This window comes from Orussus abietinus, unplaced genomic scaffold (assembly GCF_000612105.2).
Source record: "Orussus abietinus isolate OABI.00-Male unplaced genomic scaffold, Oabi_2.0 scaffold5, whole genome shotgun sequence".
In the NCBI taxonomy this organism is placed as follows: Eukaryota; Metazoa; Arthropoda; class Insecta; order Hymenoptera; family Orussidae; genus Orussus; species Orussus abietinus.
Window position 1 is genome coordinate 18150 of NW_019394929.1, and position 27747 is coordinate 45896.

The window sequence follows — 27747 nt, forward strand, 5'->3', positions numbered from 1 at the left end:
CAAGATACTGAACAGGAGTCCTAATGTTGGAAATTAAATCGCGCAATTTTATCTTCCGCTTAGCCTGATTACGTCAAAACGTGTGCGTAAGGTGGCAACGTTAATGGAGTCAAACTCGAGGCAAAGAAGTCGATTATCATAATTACTTGGCAAAGCAATTCGAGTTATGACGCCTACGCAAAAGAGTCAACTAACTACGGGACCAGGGATCGGGTTCTGGGATGTTTATTGGTATTTAGTATCGACCTAAATTGGATTACTAGAGGGATGATTACAACTGATAGGTGACGGATCGAAAGTTTCTTTTTTTTTCTTTTTTCTTTGTGGGGGGGGGGCGACTATGGAGTATCTCATCAGAGCCTAGGTTGAGGTAGGTCTTTTTTAGGTTCGGGGCTCTCGTCTTTTGCACATTAAACACATCCAGTACCTCCACGAGTACGTCGATGCTGCGGCACAAGTAACGACTGAAGGCTGCATGGTTGATCAGGCCTTCTTAGATAATCATATCAATTAAGACGGTTAAAAGCTCTTAATCAAAGAAAACTCGAACGTGTACAAACGAACGCTACGAGCGAGTCTTCTGCGACGTGATCTGTGCTGCTTTCCAGGCCAATTGTGCTTCGAAATGTCATAATCCAGGAAATCAGAGATTGGCGGAAATTACGGGAAAAATCGACACCGCGCGGATGCCGGAAAAGTTAAGTTCCGGAAAAGCACCGTCTACGGCGACTCGGAAGTTCCTTTTCCCGCGAGAAGTCGTATCGCTTACTCCGCGAGAGAAAATTCCCTCCTCTTTAGAGAAAAGTGGCGACACCGAAGCGTAGAAAGAAAAAAAAAAGAAAAAAAAAATAAAGAATTTAGAAAGTCCACGTATGGTTTCCGGTATTCGAGACCTCAGAGGGCAGCAAAAGGGCGGTATTATATAAAATGCGAAAAATGCCTTACTGGGAGATGCACGTCAAGCCTCGACTCGTAGCGATACATCCTTGCGATGTTTCCGAGCAAGGCTAGAAAGACAAGGAACGACATTAACGAAAGTCAAATAAACAGTTGAAACAGACAGAGGTAGAAATAGAGGTGGAGACAGAAATAGAATCGTAGAGAGGGACTCGGGCAGGGAGAGAAAGAGAGAGGTAGGGAGCGAGACAAAGAGGGAGAAATTGAAGACAAGAGAGAGAGAGAGAGAGAGATGTAAAAAAGTTGTAAAAGGTCAGTACCTCCGCGAGCGAGGTCGTGCCGGACTATAGCTGATTCTCGTGTCATTCGTTCATTCAGGAGGAGACGTAACGATCGGTAGTAGTAGTGGTAGTAGTAGTAGTAGTAGACGATAGTAGTAGTAGTCGATAGTGGTAGCTGACAGTGGTACATAGCCGAATCGGTAGTGGTAATGTGTAGGTATACGCGGCGCACGATGCTGGATTGGCGGATGGCTTGCTCTAACTTGACGGCAAATAAGCAAGACAAGTCAACATCAGTTAACGTACAGACACTCTTTTCGCTCCCCCAGTTTCACCCCGCGACTGGGCGGATTCTTCTAACGATCGATCGATCACGATCGGTCCTGGCAAATTAATAAATTTTAACATTGGCCCTGGCGAACGAGCTCGGGAAAGGGGAAAGAGCCTTCCCGGTCCAGGTGAATCGATCCTTTTGATACCGAGGACAATGTCAGGATTTATTACCGCCAAGTAGGACTTGGTTTACGACCTCTTACGGCCGTTGACCCTTCTGATAATATCCAGGAGGATTCCTAGTCGATAGTTATTGGCTACGATAAATATTGCCCCATTTGCAACAATAGCGTATATATACGCTTAGTTTTCCTGGTCACTATCACGGGAACGTATATATACGCTCAATTTTACTGGTCACTATCATTCAGCCTGAAATTTTGGTGATAAGGACCCTCTTTTTCATACTTCCTTACTATGCAAATGGGTTAAGGCTGCTTGTGTAAAGAGATGCGCTTCGTTCTAATGAAACAGACATTTTATTTCTTGAGCGCGAATATACCCTGAAACGTTGTTTATTGTCGCATTGGCTCGAAAGACGAATGTATTGTAAATGTTTCACTTATTTAGATTACGGTAAATATTACCCCATTTGCATCATTAGCGTATATATACGCTCAGTTTTCCTGGCCACTATCACGGGAGCGTATATATACGCTCAATTTTACTGGTCACTATCATTCAGCCTGAAATTTTGGTGGTAAGGACCCTCTTTTTCATACTTCCTTACTATGCAAATGGTTTAAGGTTGCTTGTGTAAAGAGATGCGTTTCGTTCTAATGAAGCAGACATTTTATTTCTTGAGCGCGAATATACCCTGAAACGTTTATTGTCGCATTGGCTCGAAGGACGAATGTATTGTAAATGTTTCATTTATTTAGAATGTTGAAGAGAGAGAGCGGAAAGGGATTTTGACACTCTGGCATCCGCCTCGATTAGATAGAGTTGTCTTCCTCATTTTGCAAACGGAAGCGAGGTGGTTAATTGAGGTCGGAAACGGGTACTCTTTTCTCTCCTTGAAGCCTATCGACAGGGCCAATTATTTTAACGATCGACTTATTGAACACACCCCCATATTAGATTCATTATACCTGGGCGGATGAGGTAAGAAGGGCTTAGAGTAACCATAAGAACACATCTTCAAAATCGTCAAAATATTCACAGAGCCAATTGCGAAAGATATTAAAAGTCAAGTGTAATTATCAACGAATCCTAATTAGAGGGTCGGAGACATTGTTTCAACCCTTTGACGGCCAGATCACATTCAGCGTTTCCCACTTGAAAGAAGAGATCACAAATAACTAAATAGATATCCTGAGAACAAGGTGCAGCATTCCTATCTCATGTCGCCTTATAATTTTAAACATTTTCCCCGCAGCTCCGACCATGATATACAAATACCAAGAAATTCATTTGTCCTACAATTCACATAAAATATTTATGTCATCAATTGCACGGCGGCCACAGAGGTCGAAATCTACATTCCTTGACAATTACCACCCTTCGGAGCCCTTAGAAATATTTTCAGAGTTCCGAAAACACATTTCGACTGACAGAGGGTCGCGACAAAATGGAGGAACGGCATTTGGAGATTTTCTCTTTTGGGGGGGCTTTAAACGCCATTTGGTCAACGGGAACGGGCGGTGGTTGATCAAGGTTTTCATTTTAGCGTTATTTGTCTTTAGAATGTGAGGCTACAGATTCGGGAAGCTCGGGGAAGGAGATGACAAACGGGGGAGATTTCGCCCTCTTCTCCGTCTCGGAAGCGTGGCGGTATTGGAGCGAGTGGATGGTCGATTTTTACTGTTCGTCTTTTCGACTGGCATTCATATACGTAAACGTCCTAAAAAACAGACTCTTACCTTGCGAAACTCTTGAACGCCGCGGACTGCGGGTTTATACAGAGTGGTACTCGCGACGTGTTCAGCTGCTCCGCGATAAACTTGTGCATTTCCTCTGAAACAAGCCAACGACAAAGGGGGATGAAAACTCTCGTCGACGAACCTCCAAGCGTGCACGTGGCAATAAAAAAGAAATAAAACGGTCCCCTACGTTGAGCGAACAATTTACTTTCTGGGTGAAAGTAATTACTCCAGTCGATCTAAATGTTTCTTCCTAAGGAAACTTTTTGATCCCAGTAAAATTGAATTCGTAAGAATCACCAGTCTTGCGACTCAAATGATGGGAAGCTGTTATCGAGATGAAATGATTTTACGAAAAGAAATTCATGTACCAAAAATTGGTCAATACTTAATGAGACGATTAATTAGTTATATCACATTTTAGATAGAATTCAAACAATTTAGTACTTGATATTTCTGTTAAATTCCAGTTTGTTACAAGAATATTATCAGTCCCTTCAAAGTCTATCACTCCTTGAGGTGAATCAACTTTTCATTTTAACACGTTTATATATAAAAAATGTATACGTTGGCAGCAAACGATGTGACAATTGAGGAAGTCATGAAAGTTAGGAAATCTTACGATTTACTTACGTTTTAAAATCTAACGATATTTCTGAAATTAATACATACCATTACGTACGTCAAATCCCGTAACGAACATTTCGGTGCGTACGTACAAACGAATAGACAACGGCTCTATAGTAAAGCGGGACGATATACATAATTCATTTTTATTCTAACCTAGTCTATGATTCTATCTTAGATTTATTATATCTAATTATCTAAGATTTTATATCGATGCGTCGAAAGTTACCTTTGACTTGCTGTACAGTGGTGAGCTTTCGTTCCCAAAGGTCGTCAAAGGGTTGCGACGTGACCGGCTCGAAGTCGCCGGTGTATTGACGCATTCCTGCACTCGTAGTGTAACAACACGTGCACATGCACGAGTGATATCTCAGTCTTCCTTCGTCGAGATAAGGATGAGCCAAGGCGTCCACCACGGTGATTCTCTTATCCTGCGGGAAAAAAGAAATCACAATCATTCCTCATTTGTACTTGAATCGTCGTGAACTTAATCTCTTAAGAATATATTAAAAGTGCCATTATATACATATACATATTTATATATGCTTATATTTATATATTGAGCGCGAATATACCCTGAAACGTTGTTTATTGTCGCATTGGCTCGAAAGACGAATGTATTGTAAATGTTTCACTTATTTAGATTACGGTAAATATTACCCCATTTGCATCGTTAGCGTATATATACGCTTAGTTTTCCTGGTCACTATCACGGGAGCGTATATATACGCTCAATTTTACTGGTCACTATCATTCAGCCTGAAATTTTGGTGATAAGGACCCTCTTTTTCAAACTTCCTTACCGTGCAAATGGGTTAAGGCTGCTTGTGTAAAGAGATGCGCTTCGTTCTAATGAAACAGACATTTTACTTCTTGAGCGCGAATATACCCTGAAACGTTGTTTATTGTCGCATTGGCTCGAAAGACGAATGTATTGTAAATGTTTCACTTATTTAGATTACGGTAAATATTACCCCATTTGCATCGTTANATCTAACGATATTTCTGAAATTAATACATACCATTACGTACGTCAAATCCCGTAACGAACATTTCGGTGCGTACGTACAAACGAATAGACAACGGCTCTATAGTAAAGCGGGACGATATACATAATTCATTTTTATTCTAACCTAGTCTATGATTCTATCTTAGATTTATTATATCTAATTATCTAAGATTTTATATCGATGCGTCGAAAGTTACCTTTGACTTGCTGTACAGTGGTGAGCTTTCGTTCCCAAAGGTCGTCAAAGGGTTGCGACGTGACCGGCTCGAAGTCGCCGGTGTATTGACGCATTCCTGCACTCGTAGTGTAACAACACGTGCACATGCACGAGTGATATCTCAGTCTTCCTTCGTCGAGATAAGGATGAGCCAAGGCGTCCACCACGGTGATTCTCTTATCCTGCGGGAAAAAAGAAATCACAATCATTCCTCATTTGTACTTGAATCGTCGTGAACTTAATCTCTTAAGAATATATTAAAAGTGCCATTATATACATATACATATTTATATATGCTTATATTTATATATATAACGTTAAAATATTTATAAAACTTTTCCCCAAACTGAATGCACCGAATCATTTGAAACTTCAGTAAGTGATTATGAAGGTCCTAAGGAAGAACGCGAGGCTCGTGAAATTTCAGTTTTCTCACAAAATGTGATTTTGGTTCTGCTCAAGGCTAAATGAAGGAACTTTTTTTTGAAAAATGAAATTTCACGAATCTTCATAATCACGTGTTGAAGTTTTAAAGGATTTGGTGCACTCAGTTTAGAGAAAAGTTTTATAAATTTTTTTACGTTATATATATATAATTATATATTATATATTATTTCTATTTATGTACATAGAATGACGCTTTCTTATCATCTTAAGGAGATATGAAAGTGGCAAATGAGAGGTCAATTGTTCGTCAAAGTATTCTCTAAATTGGGAGTACCGATTTGTTTTAAATTTTACCCTACGTATAAGGAGACCCTAAGGTCGGTCCTGGAGCTGGCAAAATTTCATTTTTTATAAAAATTGTTGAAAATATCTATAAACAAATTTTCATCAAATTGAAAGTTTATAGGTGTCAGGACGTTTATAGCCTCCATATTCACCTAGTAAAATTTGAAACGATTCGATACACCCAGTTCGAAGAAAAGTTTCATGAACGAGACCTCTTTGACGCCGGTTTCACATCGCCTTAAGGTGGCTACGCACGTAACGATAACTCGTATCGATTTGTAATCTGTGCAGTTAAATCTATTTTTATAGCGTTCACCGTCATCCATACGTCGGTTAAATCTGCACAGATAGGTTTGTAACAATTTATCGTTACCGTATAGCCACCTTTGGTATTATTTCTACGAACATTATTAGAAATTTGGAAAAATTCTCAACATTTGTAAACAAAAACATGCTTATAATTTACCCACGAAGGAGCCTCTTTATAGCTGGGTATTATATATTTAATTAACTGAGAAGAATAGTCTCTAGAGAGTTATGTAATTCATCTCAGACAATTCTCCACCTTTTAAGAATCTACGAAGAACATCAAGACAAAATTATTGAGTACCCTCGAAGTTGATAACTAAATCCCATGAATTCATATTTCATAGATAAAAAAGAGTTGCGAATGAAGAGATCCCCACGCTGATAAAAATCGGTGTAAATTTACGTACATTTTTTAACACCTCATAACAGAAGTTTCCCATAGAAAAACGTAAAATGGAAAAATAACGAACTACAAAACATATAAATACCTGTAACATTGTAAATTTACCATATTAGTGGATTTACACTGGAATTCAATGTAATATTACATTATAATTTTCTTCGTCATAACTGCGACCCTGAATATAATATTTCAGTGAGAGGGCAATTTTCCGGCAATTTATTGGAGCCTCGAAATTAATCATTTTTAATTTTAAAATTATTCATTTTCATGGGCACTTATCAGGGTAACCTGGATTGTAAAAGACATCATTTTCATCGCGTTGTACTCAACCAGTTTCTTTAGTTTCCTTACTTTGTTCCCAATTTCCGCTTTCGGAAGAATAAATGAGTGGGAGTTACCCCTGGCCGCTGCCCGACCCTCTTTCTCGGTACCGGATAGGCGTGACCATAAACTTACGGGATCGAAGACTAGCATCTGGCAGAGCAAGTGAACCGCCTCGTGAGTCGCCTGGCTGCTGAGGGTGTAGAGGGCAGTGAGGGAGGAGGGTTTCGGGGCGCGACTCAGCATGTGCGAGCGCGCACCCTCGCAGGCGTACCTCATGTCCTCCAAGCTCGGCGTGCCGAGGAGCTCCGTGATCAGCTCCAACTGCAAAGGAAATTCAATTCGCATCAACGATACGCCCGGTAACGCCGCCGATATTCGCAATCATGCCGACGACGAAAGCGCCGTCCAAAGCGAACTACTGGGTACTACATCGGCACATTGGATCTGATTGAGGGGGAATGCAATTATTCTTCTCGTCGTTATTGTCCACTCCAAAGTCTAACAGTTGGGCAAAAAGTAACCCTAACGACACTACTTTCAAACTTATTTTTATGTATTGAACTACTATCGGCCAGCCTCTCCACGCATCTCCGCACGTTTTCGTCAGATTTTGCAAATGGAACCGTGAAGTGTCGCAGGACTTTTTAATCAATCCGATATTTTGTTCCCACTCTATCGCGCGATGAGCAGGTCCGGTGATTCTTAGTTTTGAAGAGAATGTTTCGGGGGGATTTATATCGGTATGAATATGTCGGAGGTGGCGAAACGCGACGCCATCTTGGAAATAACGAGAGATGAGCATGGATACGAGTTCTTTTTAACCAATCCGATATTTTGTTCGCATTCTATCGCGCGATGAGCAGGTCCGGTGATTCTCAAGTTTGAAGAGAATGTTTCGGGGGAATTTATATCGATATGAATATATCGGAGGTGGCGAAGCGCGACGCCATCTTGGAAATAAAGAGAGATGAGCTTGGATACGAGTTCTTTTTAGCCAATTCGATATTTTGTTCGCACTATATCGCGCGATGAGCAGGTCTGGTGATTCTCAGTTTTGAAGAAGATGTTTCGAAGGAATTTATATCGGTATGAATATATCGGAGGTGGCGAAACGCGACGCCATCTTTGGAATAACGAAAGATGAGCATGTTCTTTGATATCCCTTTGATGGATCGCAGCGGATGAGTACTTATATAAATTGATTTATCCGAGCATTAGATAGGTCTGTGAAGTAGCTATCGGAAGGTGCACGTGTGCAACGCAGTCCGTGTAATTTATATCAATTGTACAGTTAGAGTGATCAACTGCAGTGGCAATTCGATTCGCATCAGCAGTACTCGTGCATTACTCGCGATACCCACGACTACAACAAACCGACGTCGACATAAACGCCACTCAAAACTAATTACGAAATACCGTACATATCCTATCCCGTTTATAGGTACTGCAGTTGTGCGTCGTATACTCTTATTTGTACTTAAAGTCAAACTCTGCTATTTTAATTACAATCTATCAAAGGACTATGAGTCGGAGCGTGGACGTCGCAGCTGACCAAACGCGACGCCATGTTGGAAACATCCAAGGATGAGTATGACTTTGATTACACGTTACTCTCTGCTTCTTTGTCGTTTTGCGGCGTATACATATGTATATTTATAAATTTATACACTCGTAGAACAAAACGTTCTGTACAGTAGTTGTCAGCCATGGTGAAGACGTGCAACTCCAGGTAATTTATATCAATTGTACTGTTAGAGCGTGCTTCCACCACCCTTCCAAGAGGTGTCCTAAGGAATTCAAAGTAACAACGAAGCTCCTTAGGTAATGTAAGCCCGGTTCATTGTCCCAAATGTTACGAATTACCTCTCTTCTAAATTACCTGTAGCACGGGCGTCTGGGCCTGGAAGAGGATTCGTCTACGTAGAAGTTCTCCGAAGATGCACCCCACGCTCCAGACGTCGACGGCTGCGGTGTAGTGTCTAGCGCCCATAAGTATTTCCGGTGCACGATAATATTGCGTGACAACCTCCTGCGTCATGTGTTTGTTCTGGTCCGGCTCTTCCACCCTTGCCAGTCCGAAGTCGCATATCTAAATAGATAAAGGAGTCCGTTGGATCGTTTGCGCTCCTAGAGAGGGAGGAAAGCTCCCGACGATCGGGGAACAAAAGCCACGAGGGTCTGGATGCTCCTCCGGGTCTTACCTTCAAGACGCAGTTGCTGTTCACCAGGAGGTTGCCCGGCTTGATGTCCCTGTGGAGGATTCTCGCCGAGTGGAGGTACTTCAGGCCTGGAAGAAAAACGATGACCTCGTTACGGCACTTTCATAAGGCTCGGTGGACGTGAGAAAATCTAACCGGTTGTTCCTGGCCCGAGCTTGGAGCACATCGACGATTAACCTCGGCGTAACGCCGTCGGAAATTAATAGTCGAGGCGCTTCCTCGAGCTTGGCACAGAACTGCCGGCATTATTTTATTCCAAGGTTGAACTACCCCCTCTGGTGGCAATCAATTAACTTCGATAAAAATCAACGTCGAAGGTGTTCCCCGAGCGTGAACGAAAATTACCGCCGTGTTATTTTGTTATAAATTATTACTGCGGGTAATTGAATGGACATTCAGTGGACATACCTCGTGCGAGAGGTTCTAGGTTGTACGGAACATCGCTGCCGTTTAAGACTTGACGCTCGGTCTTCAAATAAAGTTGTTTTTCCAATATACCCAAGTCGTACACGACTTAAAGCAGAGACGTCGTTCTAAATTTTAATATCAATAATTGTGTTTTTAATATTAATTTCTTTTTCATTCCGATAATTGCTGCAGGCCGTTCAAAACGCTAGTAATCATCAAGTCTCCGCCATGAAACCTTTGCAACCATCGTTGCGTTTTGCATTCGTTAACAGTTCCTGGACAAAATGCAACGTTGATATTGCTACGACAGTTGTGTTACAGCCTACTTTAAGCTTGTACATAAAAATTCCCGGAATTTGCTTCTTTCCCCGTTTCAATAAAATAGTCTAAAATCGAAAATAATTTTTAAAACACAATTACTGTTATCAGAATGTAAAGCGAAGTCTACACTTTAGGGTGGTCCGTATCATGGCCATAAAGAAAAAAAAACTTTAATTGAAAACAAAGCGTCAATTCTGAAACACTAAAAACCGCAATAACTTTCGGGACAACCTAACGTCCACAAAGGCTTTGATTTTCTACCGGTATTCACCGAATATGCATAAACCAAAGCTTTCCACGAATTTTTCTCTGAAGATATTAATTATGCACTTTTTCTTAACTTTCTTATAACCGCGCATTTGTCTTTCGGATCGACGAAACGTAAACGATCGATTTTCTCATAAATAGCGTGGGTATAGAAAGGTTAATATTTATAAGATAATGTAATGAGGATTGTCAGTGATTACGGTCTCGAAAAATTGAGGGCATCCACAATTGTACTCTGTGCACTTGGATCGCTTTATGCGTGGGTGCGTTCTGTATATCGGCCGTATTCAGAGCGGATTATCCGGCCTGCGTTCTGGAAGAGCATTCGACTGCGTGGCCCGAAATTCGAGTCCTACAACAGGGCGGTAATCCGACGTCTATTCAGTCGGCACCCCTTAGGATCCCCCATGCACCCGGGGAAGATACGAGAGAACACGTGGAAACGGCAGCCGCCTCATAGAAAAGACCCCGGGGGGCTGGAGAAGGGACAAGGCCGGTCCAACGAATTAGGGACCGCAGGATAGGAACCAATAAGACCGAAAATATATTGACACCATTGGCTCTTAAATAAGTTTTGCTAAAACTGGAAGGAAATTGGAAAGTTGTGCCGACAAAATTAAACGAACCGCACAAAGCGTGAATTTTAGTACGAAGTAGAGAAAAATGTACAATCAAGAGCAACCCAAACAATTTGTCGCAAACATAAAACAATTATGTATTTATTGGAAATACTGCACTCTCGATACATACCGATGACCATTAAACTCGCAACACTTATAAATAGCGGAGATAAATACGGGAAATTTTGTAAGAAGGGTTTACTACGTTAAAATAACAAATGATCAAGATTTCAGATGTTTTAAACGAGAAATGATATTTTAATCGCGTTCCAATGTCAGCGGTAGCAATTAAATCTGTAACTACGGTTAATTTCTTACATTCAACTGATGTTGCAATTTTAATGGCTACTGGTATATTTTCCTATTAAATGAACTTACACATTGAATCAACTATTGGTGTAACATGCTATTATCTTAGACAGTACTTCGAAGAGGTAAAATCATTGCGCCTCGGATTTTATTTTTAAACAATTCGTAGAGATTCGTCGCTCCGGAACGGACGAGGAAGAAGCGAGCAGCGTTGTAAATCCTCTCGGAAGAAGTAGTACAGAACGTTTTAATCGAAGTCGAGTTCCACCGTGGAGAGTACCCGGGAGAGAATCGCGCACCGCGCCATTATGCGTGTCCCCCGAGAACCCCCGAGATAAATTGCTTCTCTAGATTAATGTAATGGTGTGATTAATCGTGCGTCTCGTGCCGATTACGGCACTCGTAGGAGATTGAAACGTCCTGGAATACCTAAGATGTGCCTTAGCACGGTATCGACCGCGACCACACGAGTCGATCGACAAAGAACTGGAAAATTCGACTTGATTAATCGAAATAATAACGGAGTGGTCATACATTTAACAGAAATTCATCCATTTCGCGCCACCCTACGCTACGAATGATTTACGAGGTCAACAAAATCCATCAATGACTCATATTTCTTCTTCCAGCTACGTATAATATTTTCTACAATTTCTTATCAACTCTTTCTGGTACGGAGAAAAGTGAGTAAAGGAATCGTACGAAATATTTGTAGAAAAGGGTTACATCGTGTCGTTACGTCGGCGATGGCTAAAGGTAAAGAGTCGAAAAACGTGAATAAAAATGCAAGAACCTCTGATAGCAGTAAAACGATTACTCGGAAGAGTATTTTAAGGGGTCTGCGTATTCACCGACAGAAGTTTTCACCAGCTGTGAGAGCATCATGCCGGAGAGGATGCATTGACCTTGTGGTTAATTTTAAAACGCGACTCTAAGCGCCGGAGAGCACACATCGCGACATCGGCGTAAACAAAGAGCTTTGTATCGGTGTATTTTCGGCTGAGGCGAAATCGCCCGCGAAAATTCCGAGCTTCCGGTGATCGACCTCAGCGGCAGCGAAGTAATAACTGCAGCCAGCGAGAGCCACACAGTCAAAAGTACGAGCTTCAATTTCGCTCTAATTGGACAAAACTTGGGTATTCAATTTAATGCGGCACATTAGTGGCAGGTGTCGTGAAAATTCGTGTATCAGAATTCGAAGGCTTCGCTCGAAGCTTCGTCAAACGTCCGAAGCGAAAACGACTCGTGGGCTTCGCGCGCGGGGTAATTGCGAGGAGTAATTACAACATTAGACCCGACTTGGCGACTGGCCCGCGATCGATCGTCGCGGCGGAAATATCTCTCGGGACTCTTTTTTTTTCCAATTTGACGAACGAGGTCACCAGTCGAGAACAGGAAAAGGGGTTTCCTTTCTTACGCGCTCCCTCTTCCGCGGCCGACTTCGCGCGGGTCGCTACTCCTTGCGGCTCCTCGCAGTAGTGCGAGTCCGACTTGCGTCAGACGAACACCCTCGCCAGACGCTTCCTCGAGTGAAGCTCCACTTTGAAATTGATTCGCCTCTTTTTAAGAGGAAGAGAGGAAGAATATACCTATTAATGTTAGTAAGTCTTAAAAATACCCATTTTTTAGACAGGTACAGAGAAAAGAGCATTTACATTTTATGGGTTATTAACCATAGTTTTAGCACATATTGATGTGATTATTTATAATTTTTGTATAAAAACCGACTTACGTCAGACGAACATCCTCGCCAGACGCTCCACTTTGAAATTGATTTGCCTCTTTTTAAGAGGAAAAGAGGAAGAATATACCTATTAATATTAATAGGTCTTAAAAATACCCATTTTTTAGACAGGTACAGAGAAAAGAGCATTTACATTTTAAGGGTTATTAACCTTAGTTTTAGCACATATTGATGTAATTATTTATAATTTTTGTTTAAAAACCGACTTACGTCAGACGAACACCCTCGCCAGACGCTTCCTCGAGTGAAGCTCGACTTTGAAATTGATTTCCCTCTTTTTAAGAGGGAGAGAGGAAGAATATTCCTATTAATCTTAATAGGTCTTAAAAATACCAATTTTTTAGACAGGTACAGAAAAAAGAGCATTTACATTTTAAGGGTTATTAATCATAGTTTTAGCACATATTGATGTGATTATTTATAATTTTTGTATAAAAACATCCTTGGGTCACCTCACCAAACACGATTACGTAAGAATAATATAACCGTTACGTAACGTTTGTAACATGTAATGTAACAAACATGTAATGTATGAGTAAGATTTGTATTATTATTTTCTATGCAGCTATATAACACTGTTGTAGAACGAATTATGTAACGTATATGTAACACATCGGTAATATGTTATGCTACGTTAATATTATATAACTGCAATGCGAACAAGCTTGTAACAATGTTACCGAATGGTTATAATTCGACGTTATATGATATTAATGTAGGTTTTGAATAACATTCGTTATATATCATGTTATTCCAGTGTTTTGCAACTGTAACATAGTGTGCTTGGTGGGATGATACATTGTAAAGAACCGTATTTTTGTGTGTATCCTTATTTGTCGTAATCTTTTGGGTAGACCGATCGTTCCAGAGTATTCCGACTTTAGATAGCGGATCATGATGAGTATCTGCTCAGAAATTACCATTTTAATTCGCTAATCCGATAGCATTCGCTAATTTTAAAGTCATTATTTAGAAATTTATGAAAAAACTGAAAAATAATATTAATGGTTAATGGATCATGATGAGTATCTGCTCAGAAATTACCATTTTAATTCGCTAATCCGATAGCATTCGCTAATTTTAAAGTCATTATTTAGAAATACATGAAAAAACTGGAAAATAATATTAATGGTCAACTATAATTTTGAGTAATCCTGCATCTGTATAGTTATCAGGGGTCATTTCTATTGCCATATATTCTATCAACATGTGTGTACAATATGAACTAAATGGAACAAGAACTTTTCGATATCCTGCGACGAAGCATAAAAAATGGCAAACAATTTTAATGTCTGGGTTCATTTTTCTTATCTATCTGAAAAATTAATATTTTTAACATTCAATAGGTATGAGCCCCATTAGGTTATACGAAATGCGTTGAAGTAGTTAGATCTACGGGCACTTAATTTAGAGATTCCATTTTTTTACCAAATTATATATCCTCGTTAATGAATTTATGTGAAATAGTTAATTGTAGAAGATAACTCACAAGTGTTTAAGAAAATGTATCCGCAGAAAACAAAATTGGTACATTGAACAAAATTGTCTGACCGACTGCATTTGGTTCGTTTCGGGAAACGTTTTGGTTGAGCAAACCCTATTCACTTGATTAAACTTGCTTGCTTCAATCAACTAGTGTTTTGATTAAATCGTTTCGTTAACTTTAGAAAATACTTTAATCAATAAACCAAATATTGTATTTACATGTACCGAATCGAATTAATATTTGTGATCTAGCACAATATTTTATATAATCCGTCAAAAGTTGTTAACTACGGCACTTAGGTCCAAATGTTTAATCGTCCATATAATGTACTCTATGGTTGAACCGTCAAAAATTATATCGATTCAACCAAATATTTTTCCACGTGTAAAATAGTAAATCCACTTGTTCAAACGTTAGTAAAATTAATTCCAATTTAAACCACAGTCAAGATGAAAGTAATATACGAGTTTTTAAATATACTAACTCGATTCAACGTTAAAACCACTTGCACATTAGTAAATAAAACAATTAAATAAATTTGACAAATTTGACGAAACATCGCCGCACTTCCGGCCAAAACGCCGGATATGCAAAGATACGTGCACACAATTATTAATACTCGAGATAACCAATCAAACGATTTATGACAGGACGAACGTTATTAAACGATTTCCCGAGATGGTATATACTCCGAAAATCATGGATTTTAATGCTCGAAATTAGGTGGAAATCAGCTAGAAAACGCAAGCAGAAATATCCCTGTAAATCGTTGAAAATCACCAAAACATTGGCACAATTATAAGGCCGACCGTCGCTTGTTACCGAATGGCATTGTTGTATATCATATGAAATCAAAGAAAATCGATTCCCGAAGGAGGAAATCGTTTTCACTGATTTCCGAGTGAACAGCCCCTCTGGATTTCCATTTCAGCGGAATCGAACCAATCGCTAGTATCCTACATATTCCGACGTGTTGGAATCGACTAAAGGTCGATTTACCCACGTCCGCTCCTTATCAGTTCAGAATCAATTTTGTGCCCTGACGGACACAAACGTCTTCCCCTGTTCCTCTTGCAACGGCATATATCCGCGAGAGAGACATTATGTCCGACAGGGTACAGCACGGATACCGAACCGATACGGAACGGGCGTGCGTAAATCGACCTTAATCCCGAGGCTTCCCAACACAGTGGGATCGAGCAATCTCTCTGGGAGGTAATTCTTCGAGTAGCGGCCCTTGGGAACGATGGACCATTTCTCAAAGACACGGGCCGACATACATCAAGCGACAGCGTCGAACGAGGAGGTGAAGAAGCTCTCTGGAGTTCTCAACCGAGGTTCCCGTAGAGGACCGGATGACGGGGTCCGGGGTCACGGATGGGCGGCGGCAGGACTGGTTTGGGCCCGACAGGAGAACCCAGCTCTGCCCTATCTGTATGGCTTTTATGCTCCTCGGCTATACCGGGTGCTCGAACTACCCAGCTCGAGTAGTTCGGCTCTATGGAAAAATCCCCGCCTTGCGATGAGTCGCGCAGTTCCCACGATTGGGACCTCTTCGAGTAATCGCGGACTCGAAGTCATGGAAGCGGTGCCGGGTACAAAGCGTGGACCACGAGAATTTATTGATAACAATCTTAACGATTTTACAAACTCAAAGGAACAAATACTGATCGTGACGAGAGGCGGACGCGTGCTTTTAAGGTGAAGTGCAACCCCCTTCAAATCAGTCGATTGGAATACAACACTTTTTTTTAAGGGTATTAGACCAAACTGTTCGAAACGTTGACACATCACTCCTGATCATCTAAGAATTGTCCTGACGCATTGAAAATTTGGATTTTTGGAAAAAATTTGTTAACTTAGCCCAGACCAGAACCAAAATGGCCTCGAGCCCTCATATTTCGATCAATATACAATTATCGAAGGCTCTAATATGAGAATCGAAAGGGTCAGGACAATTTTACGACAATTTAGAACACTCTGGTAATCGATAAACTCGCATTTGAACGGGATAAAGGCAAAAAAAGGCAAGGATTGGCAGTTAGGCCTGCTGAACCTGCGATTGAAAGTAAAGTTTCGCGTATAATCCTAACAGGACCGAACTTCTTTGCCTTACCAAATCGGTAAAAATTGATAGGAACATTATTGGAACGTGATTGCCCGTAGGCAATAACTGCACGGAGACCTTTTCCAGGGCCACTTTCGTGGTATCTTATTATCGCCGTGTCCGCCGGAGGTCTATTCGACAGGACGGGTGATAAGAACGCGGGGATAAGCGGGATTATTAGATTATGGATTAGTTCTAACAGTTCCGTATTTGCAGAAATGAAGGTGGGGATGCCAATTAATAAGGCGAGGATTGGCAGTTAGGCCTGCTGAACCTGCGATTGAAAGTAAAGTTTCGCGTATAATCCTAACAGAACCGAACTTGTTTGCTTTACCAAATCGGTAAACATTGATAGGAACATTATTGGAACGTGATTGCCCGTAGACAATAACTGCACGGAGACCTTTTCCAGGGCCACTTTCGTGGTATCTTATTATCGCCGTGTCCGCGGGGGGTCTATTCGACAGGACGGGAGATAAGAACGCGGGGATAAGCGGGAAGAGTGTCACCGCCGGAAACACCGTCCCCCGGGAGCCGTAGGAACGGCTGGAAGCGTTGATCGTATTATAACTGAAAATTCATGCAAATCTTGTAAGACCGTCTACCGGTGGCGTGCCTACGTACAGAAATTTCCATGTAGCCGACCGCCCCGGAACTCTTCCTCCCAACTTTGTCACTTCCGTCGCCCCTTCTTTCTTGGCCGCCCCGCCTCCTTTCCAGGACTCGGTTCGCCGAGACAAATGCATTAAATAAAAGGGAAGCAAGTCATTTCTTCAACGGGGCAAAGTATCTGTCCCCACCTTTTCCTTTCCCTTTGTCTCGGATTTAAAGAACGTTATTCGAACAGATATTTCTTGATTTCGTGTCATACCCGACCGTACGTTATAATTTTACAACGCGTGTTTCATCCCCGTGCCAATTATCTCATTATCTTTGCCAGTAGTTATAAGTAATCAGATATTCAAAATAAAGGCTGAGATGAGTTTGAATCTAATGATCGAGGGGGTGTTCCCTCAGGAAATCCTGGATTGGAATCCTCGAAATCACGTGGAAATCAGCTGGAAATCCCAAGAGGAAATCACTGCGCCTTTTTAAATTACTATAGTACCGTTAATATTTTTAAGCCGAACGTCAGTTTTTACCGAATTGCATTGTCGCATATCATACAAAATCAAAGGCAATCAGTTTTCAAAGATGGAAATTGTTATCACCGATTTCCAAGTGGATAGCCCTTTGCTAATAACAATATGATAATGGGGAAGTAACTTCTTCAAAGGGACAAGGGATCATCCACATTTCTTTCCCTTTCGTCTCAGATTGAAAAAACTTCGAGTTCTTGAAGATGCCATTTTGTGGTTTCGTATCGCATGCAACCATACTTAACGTAATTTTGCAACGCGCGTTTCACCCCCAATCGAGTATAAGTGCTCGTTAACATTCCCAATAAGAATTACTAATAAAAAAAAATTCAAAATAAACGCCGAATGACTACAATGTAGAAATTTACCCCTCGATCAACATCGGGAACGAAGATGAACATTACAGACCTCGCTTCTTCCCGTCAGAGGGTGACTTTCGCGCAATCAAAGAACGCCGTCGAAACTACCGAATGCGGGATAAAATGGAGCCGCAAAGGATGTTTAATTTTTACTTTCGGAACCGTTTGATCACGGCACCCCAGGAGGGACGGCGAAGAGGGCGAGGAAGATCGATGCACGCGGATGAGGATTACAAGTTGCGACGAGAGCATTAGGAAGTTCTTCCCTCGCAAAGGGGGACTCCGGGCAGATGGGTGGAGGGACGCAAAACGAATGCGGGGTACGGTGGAAAATCTTAATAACGACAGAGTCGAGCGAAAAATTATTATTCAGAGGATCATCTTCATCAAGCTGCATAATAATTCCGTCCACGGGCGCGCCCTGTCCCTGCACCCCGTCCGCCCTGCGTATCCCGATGTTAGCCACTCGTATACAACATGCGGTACCTGTCTTTTTCCCCCTATCTCTTTCTCTCTCTCTCTTTCGTGTTCTCCCCGTGTGTCTGGCCCTTCCCTTCTCGCGGTAGCTACCGTGGTAACTACCGCGAAGCCAAGGACGACTGTCCGGGCGAATTACTCCGGTTCGTCGCGCACCGAGTACAGAGACGAAAATAAAAAAAAATCCTGATATGACAAATGACGAATTGCCTTTTCCCTTTGTGTCCAATCTTCATGGAGCGGAGAAAGAGGGAGGAGATGGAGGGAGGAGAGAGACCTGAAACACCCCATCCGCAAACTTTGTCCTTCTACAGTTTTCCAGCCCATTCGCATCCTTAATTCGGCACAAAGCTTCATTTATTTCGCCCATGGAATTGAACAATGGCAATTGAATTTACAATTGACTGGGTATTTTAATTGCGGGTAATTGAGAGTGGGCCTTTGTTATTCCTATTGTCTCGTAATTTTTCGAAGTTAGAGGATCCAACCGGTATTACTTTCGGACGTCCACGGATGTGTCCTTCGCGAGGGCGTGGGCGTCAACAAATTGAGATAAATTATTATTATATGTAAATAAAATCAGTGCCTGGTCGTTACGCGCTTTGGACGTAAAACATCTATGCTGAAGAGAGTTGAATATTATTAATTACTCTTAATTTTCTTTCACGAAATGCCCTTACCCCTTAGGTACTGGTTCTTTTGGCCACAAAAACAATAATAATCAGCAATGATTTTAATGTCCGCCTCGCTCAGCCAAGAGCACAGTCGTTTTTTTTTCATTTTTCACTTGTTAGACAACAAATTGGAACGAAATAGAGTTAACTAAACCGTTTACGAGAATTCCATTAATTCTAAAATACAAATATGAATCTAAATACTAATTTACTGCAAAAAATATATAAAAACGAACATTTCACTTTCTGAAACGGATCCCTTTCGTAAGGTGCGAAAGTGCACCTACTGCCATCCCATAAGAAGTGTCGCTGAACAAATATTTTAACCAAACTCTGGAATTTTCCTTGAGAACAAAGGCTCTCTCTAGTCGAGTGGAGGTTTTAGGCGGTTCCTTGGCCGAAATTGAAGAAAAAGTAGGAAACCGTACGATAAAAGAGTACCGTCTATCCCCTTTGAGGTGCGTCGCCCTGGGGGACCGCTCCGGACGTCTTTAAGATCGGTCGGTAAAGCAGGTCCCACCCGTCGCGCTAATTCCGCCTTCCTTGTCCCGGCATGTCTCAGCCGATCGCGATTCATCCTCCACGCGCTCTTTCCCTTTTCCTGACAATTAAGTCGCCGCCGCTCGCGGTATAAAGGAGAGTCGCGCCATTTTGCCCCGTCCCCGGCGAGCCGCGACTTTCCCTTTCATCCCGGACTTATCGAGCAGGGGAGGAGCGAGAGTGAAAAGATCAAAATGAAATTAATGCCCGGCTTTCCTCTTTTCTCTCCCCCCGCTCGAGGACCAGCCGAGAGGGTCTCTCCCCTTCCTGTCGGAGGTGGAAATGCAAATAATATACGAGCGGGAAGGGAGCCGAGAAGGAGCCAAGAGTCGTTTGCGGGAAAACGCCGCGAGCCGCACCGAATTACGACTTGTGCCACGTACGGTGTCCCGACTCAAATATTTACGACAATTAAGAAATAATGGAGCGCGTACCCGTGCGCACACCTATTTTAAGGGGGCCACGAATCACCTGGCGGCGATTAAGGAAAAGCGAAACCACCTTGCGTCCCCGACATTTTTTCATGGATGAGGAAGAACTCGACATCGCTGATCAGGATCAGTTGAAGAAAACAGCTCACCTCAAATGTTCTTATTTTTCCCGAATCTTTTTAACCTCGAATGCTCTTACTCTTCCTCTAACGTGTTTCTACCTCAAATGTTCTTATATTTCCTCAAATGTTTTTTATTTTTCCCCAGATGTTCTTATTCGTATCTTAGGTGTTGATTCACTCGCAATTCGATATCGAGACTGAAAACAAAGTGTTTCTATTTGTAGTAGACTCGAGAGAAATACTGCAGCAAACGTAGACTTAAGGTGATATGAAAGTGGCGTTAAGGAGATTTCATTTATGAAACTTTTCTCCGAACTGGGTGTACCGAATCGTTTCAAACTTGACCACGTAAATATGGGGACTGTAAGGAAGATCCTGACACCCATGAAATTTCAACTTTTTAAAAATTTGTTTATAGATTTTTATTAAATTTGTTATAAAAAATGAAATTTCATGGCTGGCAGAACCTTCTTTATATCCTCCATGTTCAAGTTGTAAAGTTTGAAACGGTTCGGTACACCCAATTCAGAGAAAAGTTTCATGAACGATTAACCCCTCGAATGCCACTTTCACATCCCCTTAATAAAAACAGTTTCATTGTTCGAGGTCAATACACAAATTGCAGCAAGATACAATTTAGTCACTTTCAAAGTGAAATAACAAATACTATACATAGAAGTTTCCAAAGATATACGAATGAATATTCTACAATTATTAATTATCACTTTTTACTATTTTCAAAATTATCCTCCCCACCTTGAACGCGCTTTCCCTACCTCGTCGTTACGAGTTAAAGGGTTTCATAGAGAGGAAAGAATGCGAAATGTCGGCAATCGACGTCTCTCCAAAGAAACGTTATACTTCTCGTTTTTACATCTCAGGAGCGTGATCGATTAATGGATTCCGATGAACCCACGGGTTACGCGTAACCGTAGCCGCGAGAACGAAAGAGAGGGAAGGAGAGTCCGGGAAACGACGAGGACGAGTGGAACTTGCACGGGAAAAAAGACCGGGAGGAGTAAGAGAGAATAAGCTGGAAAGTCGAGAAACACGACCACCGCGGGAGGGAACGGGAGACGGGTCGAAGGGTTCATCAGCATATCTCTTTGTCTAGACGACGCGACGTCGGTGCGAGCGCGAATCGTCGCGACGCGCACCAAGGGGCGCGGTTAGAATATTAATGTCAAACAATTATGTCCAGGGTACACATCCCGCCCGAAGGAATTCTTCGTCCGTGCCGGTACGTCCGCCATAAGAATTGATGGCTCCCGGAGAACGAGTTTGGGCATCGCAAGGACGGCCTCGAAAATTCCTCGTCAAGATCTCTGCACTACCCTACCGTGTAATCCGATTTACTTTCCCATTCGCATCAACGGAACTGTAAATGAAAATATTAGAACGGTCCTTTTATATGTGCGTGACTGATCGTGCGGTTGTCCCGGTGCCAGAAATTAGAAACACCGGATATAATATAACAATTGCTTTTTTAGATCGACAGCTCGTTCTCCTCTGCGCTAAGTGCCACTTGAGCACTTTTACGGATTTTCTTCTGAGAGATGTTCTTGTTTGAACATTATGCAAGTATTAAAACGGTTAACGCTAATTATATCCTTGTATTCATTTTCTGTTTAAAATTGAATGGTGATTGTCAGGAAATTATTGTAAGAAACGTCAAACTAAATGAAAACGATTGGAACTGCGGGCGTTTATCTTCTCTTAACCTTAACTACAGAAATGAGATCTCTTAACCTTAACTACAGAAATGAGATTTCTTGACCTTAACTACAGAAATGAGATCTCACAGACTCAGCTGTACCCGAAAATACAACCCGTCCTATTTTCCCTGCGAATTTATTCCCCCATACTTTTTATTAATACAACTCTTTATTACTTTTATTTGGATGCTACAATGTTTAACCTTCCTTAAAGGGGTTAACTTTCGCCCAGTTTAGTTATTATTCGCATTTTGTAGTGAAAATAATTGAGGTGAAGTCTGGGACTATGTGTCTGTGTTCATGATACTAAAAAACGTTTATTATGAAGGATTAAGGAAAGGAAAACAATTCAGGTATTAATAAGAAATAGGTGGTATGCGTAAAGTTGGAACTTTTGTCCGAAAAAAAATCTGAAGTCAATGCTCCTTTTTAATATCGAATCGGCGTATACTTTTTTTTGTTTAAGAAGTTCCGCGACTCGGGAAAATCTCCAGACCAACTAGAAGTGCCCATTCGATGGATCGACGCCGGGCAAACTCGCAGACTCGGAGTTCCGAAGAGACGAAAGTCGTAACGCGATTCATGTAACCCAGGGCATCCCTAGTCGCGCAAGGAGTCGGGGGATTCTGGACGTTCCCGAGGGATGAATAGAAATGATCTTGTTTACTGGTCCTGCTTCTAGAGGTGAGGCAATATCCCAGCGAGGATTTTTATTGCCGCCAAGGAGGTACCTTTTCCCTGGTGCTCGCGGATTTCTGGAGTCCCACCAACCGGATTACTAAAAGAGTCCAATGTAACTCTCGTGTCCTCCTTGTCGTCTCTCCTGCCCTAACGAAGGAGCTCTCGTTTCACATTAGTTTTGCACTTCCTCCTCTCAATGGAATGCATATAGCCTGCGGGAAAAATATCCCTCGAGGAGGAGTAAAGTCAGGAATAAAATCGCTGGGAGGAACCGCTGCCTCTTGAGGGGATCCGAAACAACGAGAAGAGCTTCAATGAATTTACGGTCTCGTAAACGATTGAATGGGATTAATTGCCTCAAATTAAACCGGGCTAAGCCAAAAATTAAGTGAAACTAAACGTATTATTCCATTTCCACGTAGATGCACCTCGACACGGCTCAGTGCTCTTGTCTCCGTTTAATTTCCTCTAAACGAATGACCAAGTTGAAAATGTTTATCTCGTATAAACCGCATGAAGGCACGTGAGGATTTGGAGGATGATACAAGAATTTAATATCGGAAGATGTTCCCGAAATCGATCTTATTCGAACCTCAAATATACAGGGTGTTTCCTAAACATGCGGCAAAAAATTCAAGGGGTGATTCCTGGGGTATTTTTATGATGAAAAGTTCATATAAACATTTGTCGAAAAATGCTTTCTAAGGGAGCTACGCCCCTTCAATGGAGCACCTTAAAGACGGTTCTTCCTTAATATTTTCGAAACCGTCCATATTAAAATTATAAAATTTGGTATACTGCGTAAACTTTTGACGCTGAATCAGAATCGGAGCTCAGAATTTCAAAATTTTAATCAGGAGCGTCCTATACCAAAAGGGTTAAGGGTAAAAATAACCCCATTTTTTAATGGGCATTTTTTTTACATCTTGATTTTAGAATGATACCTGAAGGATTTTTACGTAAAAAAGATACTCTTATTTCATATCGATAAGGCTGATCGTTTTCGAGAAAATTGCAAATTTCTACTATGCACATTTTGTCTCCTTGGGCTCCATTTAAAGGGAAGTAGCTCCCTTAGAAAGCATTTCTCGACAAATGTTTATATGAACTTTTCTTCATAAAAATACCTCAGGCATCACCCCTTGAATTCTTGCCACATGTTTAGGAAACACCCTGTATATATTTATGTTCACTTTTGTAAGGTTGAGGTTTGGAGATTGTCCGATCTAACTTGTATAAAATGAAATAACGTTCTATTCAGAGATTTTTCGAGCTTCGATTCAATGGAATCTTTCCAAGGACTTTGAGGTTCTAACGAGATAAATGAACTCCGAGGCTCTCGGTACGCCAAATGAGAAGTAAATTTCTGTCGAGAAACTGGATGAGCGAGAGAATAGAGGATGGACGTCCAACCGAGATCGATAATTTCCTCTTGGGTGTAAAAAATTAAACGAAGCAAACGGGCCCTCCGAGGGTCGCTAAAAACAACGTCGGTGGCGCAGGATTTACTGCGCCGAAATTCGGCGTTTATCAGAAAGCTCGCAACAAAGTTCTGCACGCGCCCTCGAATGTAGGACAGGGAATTCAACACATATTTCAAGGGAATTATCCGAAACGAGGTTAACTGAGAAGACGAACGAAAATAGTGCACTAGGCACCGTCTGCAAAACGCGACAACACCGAGATACAGCCTAATTACTTAATTACAAATGTAATTAAACGACGCCCGGTGGTGGCGGCAAATTCTCACCACCGTGGACTCAACGCCGCTCCGTGAATCATATGTCGCAAACAAGGAGATCCAGGTTCGCGAATTGAGGGCGGAAAATCCAGAGGCCAGGTCGTAGGAGACACTTTTAACGAAATTATTCGAAACCGGGTCGACCGAAGAAATAAAACTACCGCCGGAGGGGTGTTCTCGAACACTAAAAGCTCCCCAATGAGAGAGGGAGGGAAACGAGACGTGTCTGCAATTAATTTCGTCGCCCCCTTTTTCACTTTTTTTTTTCCCCTCTCTCTGCTTTTCCTCGCAGCACCTATTATGTTCAATCGCCGCCCACGTGGCAAGGTGAAAAAACCTGCCGAGAAGTGGATTTTCATTCCTAACGCGTGAGGGGTGTTAAAAAGACAGCCAATTATGGGGACGGAAATTTGCGATAGGATTAGATTCGTGGTCACGAAAATTTCGAAGGCCTTGACTCAGATTTAATGTCGGCGGCCAGACTTTTCTCGGACAATGGACTGCGCGGGATGGGATTTGCGTTTTACAGGCCGTACCGGTTTGTGCTCTCATTCTTTTTCCCGACGACCGGTGGACGGCATTTTTTGCCATTTTCAAAGTATCCTCGCCGAAGGACAACCGGGATTCGAGGTTAGATCGAGCTCGATTGTAACCAGAGAACGCCTATTGCGAAACTGCAACGAGATCGACTGTTTCTATCCCTTCTTCGAAAAACTACGTCTTCCCTGACGAAATTAAAGCTTCCCTGAGAAGCATAAAAAGATGGAACGAGGAAAGAGTTGGATCGACTTCCAATCAACGATCGACTTCGTATTGCTAATAAATATCACGATATTGGGAATGAACGTGCTAGGGTGCGCAAATACTTTAACAAGAAATCCTATTATTTTCATCATTAAATTAATCGAACGGGGCAACGAAGCGAATATTAATCGAAGATTAGATTTGTAACCATGTATGTAAGTTATATTTCTGATTAATTAGAAGCTTACTGAGTCATTTCAAAAGTTCTGGTATTTTTGGGGGCAAACTTTGAACTAACATCCACAAACGGAGCACTGAAAATTAATTCTGCCAATCTGTAAACAGTAATCGGCAAATCAGTCAGTTAATAAAATTGGGCAAATTAGTAACATGGTGAGAAACGTCGCCGGAAAACGACAGAACTTTGGAAATGACATAATAAATCTCTAATTGTTTAGAAACATGATTTACATGTTTGTTCGATTTAAATTCTAACAAGTGTTCTAAATATCTTCAAAGCAGTAAAAACTCTGGTCATCTTTAAGAACAGTAAACAGTAATCGGCAAATCAGTCAGTTAATAAAATTAGTCAAATCAGTAACATGGTGAGAAACGTCGCCGGAAAACGACAGAACTTTGGAAATGACATAATAAATCTCTGATTGTTGAGAAACATGATTTACATATGTTTGTTCGATTTAAATTCTAACAAGTGTTCTAAATATCTTCAAAGGACTAAAAACTCTGGTCATCTTTAAGATCCACTGTTTATAGAACAAAATTTATGCGTTCTATATCGAGTCGTTCCGTAAGTTCGCGGACACTCTTTTTTTTTTTTCCAACGAAGTTACTTTGCAGATAATTGCACACTTAAGTAAAACGACCGGAAAGGTTAATGAAAACTGCAAGAAGTGATCAGCAGGGACAAAGAATACATTATTAATTAACGCGTATTTTTGTAATGAAACTAACAAGGTATTAATTAATAATGTATTTTATATACACATACGTACATTATATTAAAAAATAGACACGTTTGATGGCGACAGTGACTATAAGGGACCTAATCATAAATAAAGAAAAAAGGAATGCAACAATACTCGCGAGTCTCAAAATCTTGCAATGAAAAAAAAAACAAAGAATACATTATTAATTAACACGTATTTTTGTAATGAAACTAACCAGGTATTAATTAATAATGTATTTTATATACACATACGTACATTATATTAAAAAATAGACACGCTTGATGGCAACAGTGACTAAAAGGGACCTAATCATAAATAAAGATAAAAGGAATGCAACAATACTCGCGAGTCACAAAATCTTGCAATGAATTGAGATCTCTCGTTTAATTAGTCTTTACCATTGACGGTGTATAAGGCGTCGATAATTTACTGAAATTCTCCCCGAATTGACGGTTTTAAATATTCTCAAAGGCAATAATACCGAGAGGACATACGGAGAGCTTCGCGGTTAAGTGAATCACCCCGGTGCTGTCAAAGGATTTTATTGTTGTGTTAAGTAGGTCTTTCGGGCACTGACGCGACCTCATTGTCAGGAGCACAATGCTCAAGATGAAAAGTCGAAGATTAAACTCACCTCTCAGGATTTGGTAGAGAAAGACTTTTATGTGGTCCGGGCTGAGATGCTGAGGGCTGACGATGATCTTGTGCAGGTCGCTCTGCAGAAGTTCCGTGATCACGTATCTGTACGAGGCTAAGTTAAGGAAATTTTTCAACGTAAACTGTACATTGTCGTTACATAACATTCGCTTAATTCGGCAGAAAGAAAATACCGCAATTGCGTCCGCGCTGTTTAAACGGTCCCCAACCGTTAAGCCGCTTAATAAAAAAAAAAGTTGTAACATCTAAAAATGAAAATCGTGCAAATCAGAGACTACCAGGTATCGTTTAAGGTAATGTAAAGAAATACTAATTCAATTTTGGTTTAAGTAATACTTATAATTACCGAGACGTCGGATCATAGTCTCCCTTCATTATGCAAATCGATATACATAAGTGGTTATCGGGTTTACGCAACTCACGATTTTTAGATACCGCATTTTATCTGGCGAGTAGGGTAATTACATACATAATTTCCCAAGGATTTAAAATCCTAAAAATTTCTCCAAAAAGTATACAGGGTGTGCCGTAATAGATGGTAAACCTCGCAAGGGGTGAAAGAGGATGATATTTGGAAATTTTTTTCTTGTGCTATATGATAGTAATAAATTAGCAATAAATTTTGCAACAAATTTTATTGAATTGTGATAAAGTGGCAATTCCAGCTTTATATACATGCGCTATGGCTTGCGGACTTCGGCCTCGTTGGTCAACTTTAACTACTAATAACTCGATGAAGAATGTTCCGAGCAATGAATGAAAAAGGAACTTCCAGTTCAAAATGTCACCCTTTCATCCCTTAAGAAGTATATTATGTATTATGGGACACCCTGTATATAAGTATATAAACATTAGAACATATGGAAGAGTGAATTTCTTCGTCAAAGATAACTTTCCTCTTATTCCTCCCCCAAAAGAGAGACTTCATACAATGAAATTACGAGATTCTTTACGTGAAACTCGAAGTACATTTTTTATTTTTCCTACTTTCAAATTCAAGTTCAAACACTGTCTGGAATAATAA

General features: G+C 41.0%; 1 protein-coding gene across 1 annotated transcript in view; it reads right to left on the minus strand.

Annotated features, from left to right (window-relative positions):
- Window positions 1-27747, minus strand: part of LOC105700714 (serine/threonine-protein kinase NLK) — a 190642-nt gene that overhangs the window by 9184 nt on the left and 153711 nt on the right. Inside the window, exons 4-9 of the mRNA XM_023433514.1 lie at window positions 26701-26807; window positions 9196-9281; window positions 8874-9083; window positions 7127-7315; window positions 5207-5408; window positions 3374-3467 (exon numbers count right to left, since the gene is read on the minus strand). Coding sequence (XP_023289282.1) covers window positions 3374-3467; window positions 5207-5408; window positions 7127-7315; window positions 8874-9083; window positions 9196-9281; window positions 26701-26807 — 888 coding nt within the window. The remainder of the gene's footprint in view (window positions 1-3373; window positions 3468-5206; window positions 5409-7126; window positions 7316-8873; window positions 9084-9195; window positions 9282-26700; window positions 26808-27747) is intronic.